Below are 15622 nucleotides of genomic sequence, written 5' to 3'. Positions count from 1 at the left end.
TGACGGTGGTCACCAGTGGCCGACATGAACTAGACAGACGGCGAACGGTGGCCAGTGAGCCGAGGTCGTGGGCTGAGAGCCGACTACGTGGCGGTGGAGAATAATCGACTACGGACTAACCGACCCCTGAAACCATGTTCCACACAGGCGGACCCTGCTCTGGCAGCCACGACTCCTCCCTCTCCCGTCTCTCCCTCCCCCGATGTGCGTAACACCCGGCGACGGCGCGACTGTCGCGGTCTCCGCCGACGAACCAGACCCGCCCGAGGCCGTGACAGTGTGTGATCACACGACCCGGTCCCCGGGGCGGGCCGGCAGGTCGTAACGACACGGCGCGCGGCTGACACGCCGGCCGAGGCACACACGCACAGACACCGGTCGCAACTGTAAACAACCCGCAGCAGGGACCGGGCGCAGGTGGACGTGGGTTCCGTGAACGATCGAACACAGGATAGACGGCGGTCGGCGGGCGACCTAAACAAAAGAAATGACACCAATGATTAGGCACACCTTACTTGTCCTGGAAGTCTGGACAGTGAGCATAGTATGCTGAGGGCAGGAGAAACGATTGCCGAAAGTATTATAACCCTTGTAGTGACAAGCTCCCAGATACTATGTAGACCAAGCTTCAAGCATTTTCCAGTGATAGAGAAGCGTCTATTGATAACCATCATTCGATCCATCTCGGGCTATCTTTTACAGCTGACAGTCCAAATAAAAACTCGGCAACTGCAATGACCGCCAACTACACCATTCTTCGACCTATCAACGCCAATGAAATGTTCCGTCAGGCCCACTCCGAAAACCAGGCAAGCATATCATCTCGACTAATGAAGCGAATTGTAACAGACATAGCTTGAAGGTGTTGCTATGTCGAGACCGGTCAAGTGAACCGCGGACCTGTCCAACGAAATAATCGATACCACCAAGTAGTTTTGGTCGACGGCCAGAGCAGCATTGGAGCGCTGAATAGAGGCAGAGTTTTTTTCTTGATCTAGGTCGGCGGGACACAATGGCAAACGGGGTGCATGGAAGGGTAGGCGATTGAAGACCTTAGTCTCGATCGATAGCATGGGACGTTTTTAATGAAAATGGCAGGACAAGTAGTTTGGTAGGAGCCTGAAGCCTGGCCAATTCAGCCATCGAGCGTCGGGATGGAGGCTATGAAAGCACGCTAAATTGCTTAACATTACATTTCACGAGGATTAATTGAAGCCCCTTAAATATTTGAAAGGTTCTCCGACAAATTGGCCACTGACATGCCTCATCGTCCATGCCCTAGAGCTCATCGAACCATCATTACATTCAATGTGGGTCTTCATCACTGACCACTAAATTTCACCCGTGCTGGCCTGACCCATCCAGGCACAGAACACTGAATCACCGGACCGATCCAGGCCACAAAACACTGAGGAATGACGACTGGCCCAGAATACGCCACTACACAGACAGTCTGAGCGGACGAGAGCGCACAGTGATGCAAATGGGGTTCACGAGTGGCCATAAATACGAAAAAGGCCCAAAATTCAAGTTCACTTAATCGAATGAATCGTAATATGGTCAGTCAGGCAAATGTTTGGGGTGTCTGAAAAAGTATGATTTTAATGTTTTTGTCAAAACCGGCCTCGTGTATGGATTGTCAGAAGTCGAGACATTTTCGATGTCGTAAAATGACTGTCAGGTACTTGAAATTCAAGTGCCGCTAGCGTGCGTTCATGTCATACAAACTGCAAAAATCATACATGAAAATGATTCCCGAAACCTGCTGCTTCTAATGCCACGTCATAAAAAGCCGTATCTATTTTGGTTTGGCGGTGAGCTAACTATTTGTAATCATGTTGCAACCGCAGTTTTTTACCAAAAATATTTGCTTTCAATTCACCTACAGCACTTCACACAGTGTGTGCCCGTTAGTGCACCATATCATAGCATTCCCTAATCATTTCTGAGTCGCATCGTGAAAGAATTAGGGCGCTAGCACAGGGCTGACCGCCGCTACAGAAGTTTTCGTCCGGCACGGTCGGGTGCCGCGGCGCAGCGGGCGGCCCGGGCGGCCGCGCCGCCGCGCCGCCGCGCCGCCCGGACGCCGCGCGACGGCACCCACCCGCCCACCGCGCGCCCACTGCGGCACCCGACCGCCCGGACAAAAACCTCTGTAGCGCCGGTCAGCCCTGTGCTAGCGCCTTAATTCTTTCACGATGCGACTCAGAAATGATTAGGGAAGGCTATGGTATGGTTGACTAATGGGCACACACTGTGTTAAGTGCTGTAGGTGAAACGAAAGCATTTTTTTCTTAGTAAAAAACTTCGATTGCAACATGATGATAAATAGTCAGATTACCGCCAAAGCGAATGAGATACGGCTTTTTGTAACCCAGCATTAGAAGCAGAAGGCTTTGGGGATCATTCCCATGCATAATTTTTTCAATTTGTACGAAATGAATGCAAACCAGCGGCGTTTGAACTTGCGAGCGTCTGACCGTCATTTTACGACCTAGAAAATGTCACGACTTCTGACGATTATACACGAGACCGGTTTTGACAAAAACATGAAAAACATGTGATTTCAGATGCCCCAAGCATTTGTCTACTCGGCCATATCGCAATTAACTCGATTTGGTAAACTTGACTTTTGGGTATTTATGGCCACTCGTGAACCCCATTTGCATCACTGTGGAGCGGCAGCGCGTCACCCAGCTATGCTCGGTGTCATCTTCCTGCCGCGATACCGATACGATCACCCCCCCCCCCCTCCAACACACACACAGAGACCGCGGCGCCTCAGATTCCGCCCCGTCCCCAGTCGGTCGACCCCACCGGGTGGGGCAGACGGCCGGTGTCCAGTGTCCACAGATCGTCTGGCGGCTCGTGTCACGGTTTGGGCGGCGTCCCGGCTGGCCAAAGGTCAGGGGTCAGGCCGCGCGGTGCCGGCCGCCGTAGCCACCCATCAGCGGGGTCCCGGAACGGCCGCTCATGGGGGCCGACCCCACCACACGGCCCGCGGCACCGGCTGACAGACGGTCTGATTTGGACGACCCACGCTCACAGAAATGCATTTGCATGGGGTGTGGACTCATGTGAGTGCGCTGTATCATGGTTGACGGTTGTAGTCGGGTTACACGAGCGATTGGTGCATGTCTGGAAAGTGGAACTGGAGGACAAACTGATGTCGCTTGGTCAAACCAGACTTTACCGGTGTCAGCTCCCCAATCCAAAAGCGATATAAAACAAAAATCAATTAAAGGACACGCTTAAAACCAGGATACAGCGCCACAGGCAGCTGTTTGCGGCTACGAAACTTCACGTTGTTCCAGGCACGTGCTGCCGCCTCGGCTTTGTACCGTCGTTCCGCATCCGGGCTTTGTAACATAGAGCGCAGTTCAAGTTCGGGCCTCCTTTGACCTGTCAGAGTGCATCGTGGGCCTTTGTCCGGCTAACAGCTCCGAACTATACCGTACGACGGACATAGCGATCGTGGTGAGCGGTAGCATAGCATACAACAGCAGCTGGCAGCAGAGGAAAGTAACGACAGTCGACAACGCCAGACAACGCCAGAGGCGAGCGAGTAAACGGAGCTACCATCGCCCGACAACGGCAGAAGCGAGCGAGTAGCGGCAGTCGACAACGCCAGACAACTTCAGAGGCCAGCGGGTAACGCCAGACGACAATGTCAGGGACAAGTAACCGCTTAACTACAATAAAAAACTCGCCAACGGCTTAGTGAAAAACCGCGTTATAACAGCGAGCGACCTCAGTTTGCGTAAGAGACGAACAACTGTGGCGAACATCACGTCAAAAATCCAGCACGAGTCGTCATCATCGGGCGTGGCTGTCGTACGGGACGAGGCTGCGGGATGACGGACACGTCGCCCGGCGCTGGACGTCCCTAGGGGCTCATTACGAGCCGCTAATCCAGGGAGGCTGAAGTGGCCAGCGGCGACCGGACAGCGACCACACAGAGCGAGGCGGCGCGGACGTGACGAGGGAGAGGAAGAGGGAGGGAGGGAGAGAGAGAGAGAGGGAGAGAGAGAGGGAGAGAGAAAAAGAGAAACGGACATAGGCGGCACATGACGAAGCAGAGGAGGGAGATAGAGATGTCCAGGGGGAGAGCGAGAGAGAGCGAGAGAGAGAGCGAGAGAGAGAGCGAGAGAGAGAGAGAGAGAGAGAGAGAGAGAGAAACACACAGAGAGAGAGAGAGAGAGAGAGAGAGAGAGAGAGAGAGAGAGGAGAGAGAGGAGAGAGAGAGAGAGAGAGAGAGAGGGAGAGAAAGAGAGAGAGAGAGAGAGAGAGAGAGAGAGAGAGAGGAGAGAGAGAGAGAGAGAGAGAGAGAGAGAGAGAGAGAGAGAGAGAGAGAGAGAGAGAGAGAGAGAGAGAGAGAGAGAGAGAAACACAGACAGAGACGCAGATATATAGGGAGATAGATACAGACAGTCAGCGAGACACAGGGCCGAGCTACACGCGAGTCCGGCGTATCGACCCCGCAGCGACCGCCGACAGCGCCGTAAAATGGCTGTCTCTCACAAGGACATGTTGGTAAATGCACCAACTGATGCAATTACGCGACCACCGCGAGATTGCCTCAGAAGCGAGGCGAGGAGATGGGTCTGCCGCCAGATCCAGACGATAAGAAACAAGGTCATATTTTCCACATGCATGCACATAACTTGAGAGAAAAGGTGGAAAAGTGAATTATTCTTTTTTGCTGTCTATCCAAGTTTTCAACACCTATAAGCAAAACACTGAGTTCATGGCTAACTGACGATTCGTTTGTATAGGTCAGGATATCCACAGAACCACCAAGCTAGACAATAGTAAGACAGGACAGCCGCAACACAGTTCCGGCCATCTCTCCACTCGAAATGAACGAAGAAGCGAAGCGATTCAGGAGACCGGCCTCGAAGTCACTCTCAACGTCACCGTCAGTCACTCGAAAACCGTCATTCTCAAAGAACACAGCCGTCAGCCGGCCGGGTGACGTCAGTTCGATCCGGACCAGACCGGACCGGCTGGCGCCAGCCGGGGCTCACAGAGAGGATCCAGGGATGAACCGAGCACGTCACAGCCGTCGACGGCCGCCCGGCGCGCGCCATTACCCGCTGCCCGTGCCGCGCCGCTCCGCCGCCGCCCACGTCCATATTTATGGCGGCCATTGGAGTCCCTCCACCCGTGAAACGCGCTAATGTTTGTGAAAATGAGCCGGCGCCGCCTCCTAGCTTCAGTGGGAATCGTTTGAATCCGACATTTCCCACCCACGACTGATCCTCGCCCCACCTGCCGGTCGGGACAGCGGTACGGCATTCCTGACAGGTCAGCGGTGTTGGAGTAATCTGTAACCGCGTCAGACAACCGACAACGTCTGGAACCGCCTGTCGACTGATTGGCATATCCGGCGGACGGCGAGTGAGGAAAGGTACGACCGGTGAGCGAGGAACGCTTTAATTTCTGGTGAGCGAGTAACAAGTTGATCGAGGCACAAGATGATCTGTGAGCGAGTAACAATGCGCCCGATTAGTAACTGAGGCTAGTAAGGTTAGTAAACAAAAAGTAAGGATAGTTAACAATATGAATGGTGAACGAAGGACAGAGTAGCTGGTATCGCGGTACAAAATGACCGACGATCAGCGAGCACGTGATGATTGGAGTTTGTCGGCGCTACAACCACGAGGGGAGGGACAGCGGGCGAAGGTTTCCTCGAACGCGGGCCGTGACCCCAGCTCCGATCCGTTAGTTGTACGGCACAATCCGAGCGGAAAGTCGGCGTCGCCGAGCCGACCGGAAGTGACGTCGAAACGTCGTTGGAAAAAGGCTGAGCTTCTTCGTCCAAGCTGGACACAATGCAGAGTTCAAAGGTTGTGAGCATAAGACATTTGAACTAGAATCTATTTTTAGGACAGGACGTGTCTCAATGAGGCAAATCTTGACATTAAGGACCCTTATATATGTAAAGTCGGAATATGACAGATGCGTTATTGAAAATATCATCAGGACGACTATAATTGAAAATTATGCCGTGGCTGGTGGCACGACTGTAAAGGAAAACAACATAACACACATGCATTTCACAATCACCGCATTGTACGTTGATTGACTGGTAAGCATTTATCACATTCACGAACAGCAATTTACTCAGAACGAAAGCATCCTCTGAACGAGTCCCAAAACAGACATTCCCCTCAGCCCGACCATCTCTAGTGAGAGATGATCTCCATTCGCTCACCTTGACAGGTATCCTGCTGCCTCCTGCCGCCGAGGAGCCCGCCGAAGCCGTGGACGCGTTCGAGGTGATTGAGGTGTTCAGATCGCGCAGTACATTGTCCTCATCCTGTGACGGCGCGGCGGACGCCTCCTCCGCCAGCGGTGCCAGCTTCTGCGGTGTGGGCCGCGCCCGGGGCACCACGCTGTTGAGCATGCGGTTCTTGGGACGCAGGTTCTGCACCAGTGTGGGCTCGGGTCCGTCGTGGATATAGCGAGCCACCGGGCTGACGATGTCCTGTGGGAAAGACAGAGGAGCCGTCATTACTCCGAAAGGGAGGGAGCTGCTATGGATAAAATTTAATGTATGTAACAATAATTATGAAAAGCTGTTAATCAGCGACAGTTCATAGAATAATTCCGGAAAATGAGCAAGATTGGGGTAGCCCCTGGATTGCCGTGCAACAGCCGGTTTTAGTCAGCGCCGCAGCGCCCTCGCTCACCTTCAGGTTAGGTTTAGTTCTCGGTGTCGTCGGCTGTGACGCTACCGTCGCCGTCCTGGCCACCGGTGTCGGCGTCCTCAGGCGGCTGGCCTTAGCGGCAGAACGGGCCGGGGACGGCGTCACCTTGGCTCGCGGTGTGGTCAGCCGGCCCGGGGACGGTGCCCCCATTTGCTGACGCGGAGTGACCGCGGCAGGCCGGCCCCGGCCGCGGGGGGTGACGGTAGCGGGGGTCGCCTTCTTGACCTCAGCCGGCTCCGGACGGCTTGGGGTAACCCTACTTGCCGTCGCCGCTGATCGTGGCTTGCTCTGAGGTGTGTCCGCAGTTGGGGCACTCGCAGCGTCACCCGCCTCCGTCGCAGACTTGTTGGAGTGGAGGAGAGTCTCTCCCGCGGCCGTCCGGTTCTGCAGGAGCGTCTCCAGGCGCCGCTCCTCCGCCTCCATAGCCAGCAATTTCTCCATCATCTCCAGCGTGTCGTTCATGTCAGATCCTGTGGAGGTACCGCTCATGAACGAGCCGGCCAGACTGCTCTCCGACGCCAGACTGGTGACCCGGTCCCGGCCGGCCAGCGACGGCGAGCGGCTGTAATCGTCACTGGTCGCGTCATCCGACACCGCCGTCCGTTCCACCCCTCCTGACGGCTCACGAGAGGCCTCAGCCGCCGCCTCCGGCTCCGGAAGATCCTCCACACTCGACTCGTACAGCCGCGAGTCATCCTCACTGTCGGACTCCTGCGCTGCCTCAGCTCCCAGTGTGCTGTTGGGCGGTGCGGCGGGCGTGATCGAGATATCTGAGAGGGTAGACGCAGACGTCAGTCTCCGGCTGTCGTCCGCCGCCCTTCCGCCATAGCAGGTGTGGTAAGAGTCTACGGAGGTGGCCACTGAGACGGCGCTCGGTGAGGAGAGTTGGCGGTGCATCGCCTGCAGCAGGCCGCCGCCGGGGGACGAGTAGCTCTCTGGCGGCGAGCGGGTAGCGCGCGGCGTGGCGCCCGTGACGGTCACACGCGGGGAGCGGGCCGCAGCGGCCGGCTCGGCCAGTTCATCACAGAGCGCTCCGAGCAGCGCACCACTGGCCGTCTCGCGGCGCTTGGCCCCGCCACCAGGCGCGTCCTGTGCTCCGTCCTCCGAGGCCAGCGTGACCCACAGGCTTCCGTTCACGGCAGGCTCCCGCTCCTCGGATAAATCCTCGCAGACACTCTCCTGGGCAGCGTCCGGCGGAGACACGGGACACTCTGAGGGCATCTCCTCCCAGTGCTGGCTCTTCTCCGCCCCAGGCGAGGAGGGAGCGGGGCACTCAGAGGGCATTTCCTCCCATTGCTGGCTCTCTTCTCCGTTCCGTGGCGAGGGGGCCGGACATTCTGACGGCATCTCTTCCCATTGCTGGCTCTCTTCCGCGTTGCGTGGGGAAGGAGCCGGACACTCCGTCGGCATCTCCTCCCACTGCTGACTCTCCTCTCCACGTGCCGGCGCTGGCAGAGGGTTCTCCGAGGGGAGTTCCTCCCAGACCCTGCTCTCACCAGCCGGCTCCGGCAGCGGCAGCGGGTTCTCCGAGGGCATCTCTTCCCACTGCTGACTCAGCTCGGCCCCCGTCAGCCGGGTGGAGGAGGGTGGATGCTCGGAGGGCAGCTCCTCCCAGTGGCGAGACTCGCCCGTGTTCTCGGCAGAGGCCAGCGGCGCGACCGACTCCTCCAGGCGACTGCTGGTCACCGGGTAGCTGGGGACAGAATATGGCAAGGTTAGCGTCACAGGCAGCCAAATACACCCATGAGTCTCCTAACAGCACACCCAGTCTGAACAGCAGAAATGACCATTAAGCTGAGCTGATATCATGCTTGCCTTTCAAGATAAGAAACTGTTCAATAAGCAAAAACAACAAATCTATGAATGATGAATCTATCAGCCTATTTACAAAATCTATCTACTTAATGTATTTATCTTTATAAACTATTTAATCTATGAATCTTGTTCGAAGAATGTGACATCGATACAGCAACTAGATCAATCACCTAGATTGCAAATACAATACATCCAGCGCGCAAGCCCCCTCGTTCCCCTCCCCTCCAACGGACGTCACTCACCGATTGGCACCGGCTGTGGAAGTCGGCAGCTCCAGCTCGCCCATGGTGAACGACTCGCGGGCTCCCTCCAGGGTGACGGCCCGCATACCGCCCTCCAGGCCGGCCATCGTGTTGTTGGCGCTGTCACTGCGCAGATAATACACAAGAGATGAGTGGTGGGGAGGAGAAAGACACGCGGAGTAGGCATCCCATATCCGTGTGCTAACCAATAAAACATTGAGATTGTGGATATGGTGTGATCGAACTTGCGTCCGCTTATTGCAACTTCCTGAAAACGTACTCTGGCCCTTATTTGTTGGGCAAGAGGGCTGGTGCCTAGTAGTAGTCTATCCACATCAATACCAATGCCATCACACACATATACATATAATGATCAATGATCTCGCAGAAGATGCATGGAAGAACTAAGCACGATTACGTTAAGCCGAGCAACACTTAAAAAGAAAACGTTTTCCATCAAATTACCATAGATCATTTGTTACACGCACGCCAGAATGTCCAGATCCGATCTAATCTAGCTATTGGCCACCTCGGATAGACTGTCAGCGCACCTGGCGTCGCCGTCGGCCAGACAGATGGTTTCGTTGAGCAGCCGGCTGATCTCCAGTTCCCGATCGGTCACGGGGCCCATGAACACCACGTCGTCTTCACTGTCACTGGCCTCGCCAGCTGCCTGCCGCCACGCTGTCGCCATGGGATGGCCTGTGAATGGTGCTGAAAAAAAATGACAGAATATTCAAATTTACATGAACTTACTCAGTTGTGAATATTCACTGTGAGGTGTGACCATAACTTATTCTTTTGTCTTTTTGTCTTTTGATATTTTGAGCGATGAATACATTTATTGGAAAACAATGCTTTACTATAAGAGACCAAGATAAACTAGCCAAGGGCCTAGCTTTTCAATTTGAAAAAAGCATCAACATAATAAATGCAACATACTGATGGCTGATGCTTACCAGTAGAGCAAGCACCGTGATTAATGTAAAATTTGCAAACCAGATACCAAACCAGAAGCAGACCGTGACAAACTATGAAACCAGAAGTCATGTGACAAACTATGTGGAAGACACACAATTCCAGCCTTAACTACTCGGACTGCTGCAAGATGGACTGAGATAAGGGGCTGGCGCGTCTAAAGTTCAGGGTTCCTTCATTCTCCTTGCCATCCTTTCCTGCCTGTCTGTTTCCGGCACTAGGAACCCAACCAGGTGAGTGAACCAGGTGAGACCGGTCACGGTGGTTCTATGTGAAAGACACGCACATCACCAAAGTGACTTTGGACAGGGTACCGAGGGCGTGGCCGTGGGCATACACCATGCATGTTGTTCTATGAAAGTGAAGGGGTTTGTAAGATGGGCAAGATAACTGTGGTTTGTCTGCTTTGTCTTGGTATGAGTGTATGAAAAAGGTCTGCCGAGTCAGAGTTAGAGCTGTGGCTGGTTAGGGTTGACACTTGACACTTCTCAGTTCTGCCCAGCAGCCCAGTGTCTCAGTCTGAGTCTCAGTTGGTTTGTGAGAGCATGTGAGACGCCTGCTATAAGAATGCCGTTGGTTTTTCATTTCAATTTTGGAAGCCAGAGTAAGTCGCCTAAAATCCGTCAACTCTGCAGTCCCAGTAATTCATCTGCATCGGCTGCATGTGCAAATGCAATAAAAATTTTGATTAAATTGAGTTGCATGAGGGAGCATGATGCTTACAATCGTTAGCTTGGGACATTGACATTGACATGACATAGCTAGCAGGATTACCTATTCAGAGAGGAAGAGATCTAAATAATCTTCAGGCAACTTGAACTGGACGCACTTTAAATCCCGCGTAAATTGAAATCTGATATGGCTTGATCCAACCAAGATCCAACTTGGATCTTGGAAACACGACGCACTGCATACGTCTCCAAAAGTGTACACTGAAGCCTCAGTGCTGAAGCCACACTGAAGCTGATGCAGAAAAGAAAAGCGTTGAAGTTTTGATTTGCTTTTGGACTCTCGTGGTCCGTGGATTATATTTACTGTTGTGGATATAAGTGGCTAATGCGTCATGGTACTGTTTTTAATTTTCTGTGCATAATTGTCTTCCAGCTTTGCCCCTGCCATAATTTACAAGGAAGGACGTGAACCACCCGGACATTTGCAGACGATATGGCATTTCGCAGGCTATTGAGCTTCAATCATGTTGGCAATAATTTTTGTCGAAAATATTGTCAAGGTAAGTAGATATACAATTTTACTGAATAATGGGGTGGGGGCGTTTGTTATAGTTTTCAGTAACTTGAGGACTAAGATAACAATGAAGAATGTGTTTGCAACCATTGTAAATCAGGTTTCACACCTCTCATTCTTGGACTGTTTTAACCGGGAAAGCGTGCTTTCACCACGCAGATTCCAACACTACGAACTGAGCTAGGGGACCGGCTTTTAGGGCTTCTACAACAAGCTCTGCTTGATAAGGCTCTGAATTATGAAATCATTATTAACTTATAATAATTCAACAGGGTTTAGGTTTAAAGGTTTATATTTATAAGCTTTCATTTTATGTTCACAGGGGTAGCCAGCCGAGATCCTTCACTGTATTTCTTCAGCAGCAGAGTCCAAGAACTTCTTTTTCAGCTGAATGACAGGCAGCATGATCTGGTTTTCAAGCCCAGAAAGCTGGGTCAGAAGCTAGATGCTCCCCAGTATGTGTTCATGACTGATGAAGATCTTGATAAGGTCAGACATTTTTTAGGCCCTTTCTGTGCTGGATTTAATATTATGGATTAAACCATTTTCATTTTAGTGTTATTTTGAACAGGCTTCATCCTAAAAACTTGTTTGAACTTTGATCATTGCTGCTCAGGGTCTTCTTTTTTAAATGCTTTATGATTTTGAAAGTGCAACTTGAAAAGGAAAATGTCAGGTGCTGGATTTACCAGCTTAGTTTCATTTGATGACTTAAGCTGCACCCACTTTCACTTATGACTCTTGTCATGAACATTCAATAATAATATTCCTTATTTTGCTTCCAGTATCCTCTAACCACTTTCCACTACTTTTCCCAACAGGAGCGCCGTCGGATCGAGCAGTGTCTCCGCGAGAAGCTCCAGGTACCGCCCGTACTGGGCCCTCGGAAACCCATCGAACGGGTCCTGGCCAAAGACCCGCGACTAGAAGGGCTGCACGACTCCAAGCTCGTCTGCATTGATATCTCGCCAGATTTATCCGACAGGGTGAGATTCGAATTCAGTGGAGGTCAGCGGATATTTTCTGATGAGTGTCAGATTGCACATTTTTTCGAATAAATTTTACTGGCCGTTTATTATAAATATAATTCGGCGAGTTTCATTATGCTCTCCGGAAAAGAATTAACCTGGTCTGTCCTCGTACCGCAGCTCAGTTGGTAGAGCATCGAAAACCGAGTGCTGAGACCCGAGTTTGAGTCACCGGCCTGGCCCGTGCGAGATTTTTTACGGCGGTACTCTGTAGCTGGTGTGAGCGAAAACTGAGAAGCCACAGGTTTGAAACCACTTGAGTGGAATGAACCGTGTCCGGCTTTGATGGGAGCGTTAAACCTTGTCATCCAAAGTTTCCCGATTTTTTTTTAAATGATCGTGACGATTTTGGATCGTCGCCGTTTTCCAAATTATGCCTGTTGGGGTTTAGCGGTTTGTTCTAGTGCTACAAATGCACCCACACCAGTCTCTGACCACTATTGCCTCTCGTGCCATTACAGAAGCGGATGATCACCGTGCGAGAGCCGGACGGTACGCTGCGGACGGCCAACTGGCATGAGCGGGGCCGCATCAACCAGATCTTCCTGCCGGTCGACGGACGCACCGTCACCATGCCGAAAATGTTCGAGGAGCCTCACCTGACGGTGCGTTACGGGTGCTGAACATTGACGGCCGCGTTTTCAAAGCAGCTCTCTTTTGAAATGGTGGACGAATTCGTACGCCAGTCATTATATTCGTATATGTTAAAGTAGTAAGTGCAGTTAACTGATTGGGGCATATTCTTGCAGTAATTGTTATTCAATTATTACGTTTCCGTGAAGGAAACGGTTGCGCAACCGGTACATCATGTATCACTTCTACTATACCCCATAGCCGTCTTTTTCGCTGTACAGAGGGCTCACTCTAGCTGGACTGTCTGTCTGACCGGCGATCTCTCCTCCAGGAGTGCCTGGACCGAGAGGAGTACGTCTCCGTTCTGGACCGCGCCTGCGTCCAGTTCGAGCCCGACGACCCGGACTATATCCGCGTCACCAGCGCCACCTATGACCACGTGGACGCTGCCCGACTCTACGAGCGCCTGCAGAGCACCCGGCACTTTGGTGCGCTGGCCTTCTACCTGGCCTGGCACAGACGCATCGACAACCTGCTCCTCTACTTCATCCAGCTTGAAAAGTTAGTGGATGAGAGATTTCGGGGCGCTGATTTGTCTGTTACAGAATGCGTGGTTGGTGATTTTTATCAGCTCAGCTTTAATTTATAATTTATATTCGAATTCAGAGTAAGAACTCCAGTTTTGGCGTAGTTTGTTGCAAGCCGGACGCTAATGGATGTTACATTCATCAGCATTTGGCATGCAGCCCTCGTTATCCATCATAAAGGCACTATTTCTGTTCAGTGAATTGACACATACCGTTTACTGTGGTCTTGAACCGGAGCATGGGTCTGTGACCGAAAACTAGCCGAACTGCCCCTACCTACCGGTGACAAAGTTTGCGAGGCGGCCGTCTGAGAAATGCTCCGGTCGATAACAGAAGTTTATCCAAGTTTGGCCCGTAGCACACGGTGACTGAGCCATTGCGTCCGTGACGCTGATTGGGTTTCAAAGAGCTGTTGGACCTCGACCGTGCTTCTGCTGTCCTCTTGCTTTAATTGATGACCGTTTTTTGCTGAAGGAATTATTTTCATGTCAGCCTTAGACGTTGTACCGGTATAAAATAAAGAATGTGCACATATTGTTTTTCTTTTAAGGGTACAAGGACTGCAATCAAATAAACATGATCCAAATGTTCGTGACCAAATGTTCTAATTTGTTAGTGTTAGCGGCTGAATGTCACAATACTGTTGGATCAACCAAAATCCAACCAAAATCGTGTTCCACAGGCTACAAAATGAAATGCGAGATGCATTTTCATTTTATGTTTCTGATCACCATACCCGTTTCTCTGACTGGCGGAACATCTGCAGAAGCCAGACTGTTACACATCGGGAACTGTCATATACTGTCCGTCTGTCAACTGTCAACAAATCAAATACCGGCTACAATTTGACGTTTAACTGGCCTTTTGCCAGGTTGGACCAAGCAGTGAAACTCATCCATCTGTATCGGTTACTGCGATCGGCGGAGCCAATCAGCGATCAGACTCCGCCCACCAGGCAGGAATCCAGCCAATCAGACGGCTTCTCGTCATCGTCCGAGTCCGGCCCCGAGTCTGAGTCATCGTCCTCGGACTCGGACTCGGACTCTGAAGGAGTCCAACTGGACATAATTCGGGTGAGTCTGACATTTGGAGCGAAGCATGCCGTCGCATTCTGTTGTTAACTTCACGCTAAGTTATGGTGAGGCTTGTTGAATTTCATATTAGGTGCTCGTCGTTTCCCTACGGAGGTGAATATGAATATAACTGCATTGAAGTGCCACGGCGAATTCGCAGTATAACCGAAGTGAAATTAATGTAGCACACATTTTCGTGCCAAGCCTCAATCAGCATACCGTGTCATGGTTTCTCAGACAATGCCATTAGCAAGTAATGGGCGTGCCGATACCAACACGTGCTCTTTCCCACGACCTGCGACAGTTTCTTTTTGTTTCTTTTGCCGACATTTCCACGGCTTCGTCACAAAAACGGGATCCGGATGTCCGGCTACCTAATTAACATTGTAACCATAAATCGAACAGTAGGTACTGCCACGCGACTATGTAATGTGGTGTCATAGGGCATTATCGAAACGTATTGTTATACCATACGCCATCTCCAGATCCTCGGACTCTTCCCTTTTGTCGATTTTCCCAAAACCTTACTAAAAACTGTAGTGTCGTTTTGTTCTTGTATAGCTTTGCCCACGAGTGCCGGCGTTCTTCCTCACTGCCTCTTGCACCGAACTGACGTATTTCTCCCTTCCCTCCTTAGGATTACATTGAGAACGCATCGGTGAAGCGACCGGTGCTGGAGCTGGCGCTGCAGAATTTCCAGCACCTCTCGGCCGAGCGGCGACGGGTGGAGCGGGAACAGCGCAGAGCTGATGGCAGGCAGTGACCTGACCTGGCCTGACTACAGGTGAATGTCGGGTCGGACGGGCCCCAAACCTCGGAGACATGACAGGTGGGATGGCCCCCTGACCCTAGTTTTGTGAGAGACTGAAGGTGAGACAGTTGCTAAACAGAGCAGGCGATATTTGTTGTGTGGAGCTGGTCCTATGTTTGCCGGACTGAGACCATCAAGGGGTCAATTTTGTGAACAGAAGCGTGAAATGGCATGTATGTGCTCCATTTACAGTGTCTTTAGTCAGACTTGTTGGCGCAGAATCGCAGTCTCCTCGAATTAGTCGCGAAGCTGTGGTTTTCGTTGTCTTCGTTTTACTGTGTTCAATCGGGCACAGCTTTTTGATAATTTCTTTAGTGATGGTACGTTTGATTATCGTTTCTGCCTTTGATATTGAAAAACGGTTTAAGGAGAACCGGTCAACAAAATTTACATCGAGCCGAACTCGAGCTTCATAACAAGTTATATTGGCCGCCATTCGTGCGTGCTCCGTGCCACTTGTCCAATGATTATGTTCGGGGTTGAACCTGAGCGTGATCGTGTCCGTAGCAAAATACTGGAGCGACTTCGCAGTGAAATACAGGATGTCTGGACGGAAA

General features: G+C 51.8%; 2 protein-coding genes across 6 annotated transcripts in view; one reads left to right on the top strand and one right to left on the bottom strand.

Moving 5' to 3' along the window:
* Positions 1 to 11327, bottom strand: part of LOC122378506 (endochitinase A-like) — a 27060-nt gene extending 15733 nt beyond the window's left edge. The window contains exons 1-6 of one of the 5 annotated variants that reach the window (XM_043359620.1): positions 10523 to 10856; positions 9322 to 9484; positions 8771 to 8896; positions 8001 to 8406; positions 6696 to 7937; positions 6218 to 6490 (exon numbers count right to left, since the gene is read on the bottom strand). In XM_043359620.1, the coding sequence (XP_043215555.1) occupies positions 6218 to 6490; positions 6696 to 7937; positions 8001 to 8406; positions 8771 to 8896; positions 9322 to 9464 (2190 nt within the window). In that variant the 5' untranslated portion in view covers positions 9465 to 9484; positions 10523 to 10856. The other 4 variants (XM_043359617.1, XM_043359619.1, XM_043359618.1 and 1 more) reach the window with 4 other exon arrangements.
* On the top strand, positions 10853 to 15622 carry LOC122378509 (28S ribosomal protein S22, mitochondrial-like). Its single transcript, XM_043359628.1, has 7 exons — positions 10853 to 10979; positions 11316 to 11482; positions 11815 to 11979; positions 12483 to 12626; positions 12926 to 13155; positions 14053 to 14254; positions 14892 to 15622. The coding sequence occupies exons 1-7, from the start codon at positions 10913 to 10915 to the stop codon at positions 15015 to 15017; spliced, it is 1101 nt and encodes a 366-aa protein (XP_043215563.1). The 5' UTR covers positions 10853 to 10912; the 3' UTR covers positions 15018 to 15622.

Source organism: Amphibalanus amphitrite, unplaced genomic scaffold, assembly GCF_019059575.1.
Source record: "Amphibalanus amphitrite isolate SeventyFive unplaced genomic scaffold, NRLGWU_Aamphi_draft 000061F_arrow, whole genome shotgun sequence".
Lineage (NCBI taxonomy): Eukaryota > Metazoa > Arthropoda > Thecostraca > Balanomorpha > Balanidae > Amphibalanus > Amphibalanus amphitrite.
The sequence above is the reverse complement of the archived record's forward strand: the minus strand, read 5'-3'. Positions and strand labels throughout refer to the sequence as shown.

Excerpts from the sequence above, each read along its gene's own strand:
- LOC122378509 (XM_043359628.1), top strand. The coding sequence starts at position 10,913 with ATGGCATTTCGCAGGCTATTGAGCTTCAATCATGTTGGCAATAATTTT. Across the intron at positions 11,980-12,482 it reads CGCCAGATTTATCCGACAGG|AAGCGGATGATCACCGTGCG; the intron begins GTGAGATTCGAA and ends GTGCCATTACAG. Across the intron at positions 12,627-12,925 it reads TCGAGGAGCCTCACCTGACG|GAGTGCCTGGACCGAGAGGA; the intron begins GTGCGTTACGGG and ends TCTCTCCTCCAG.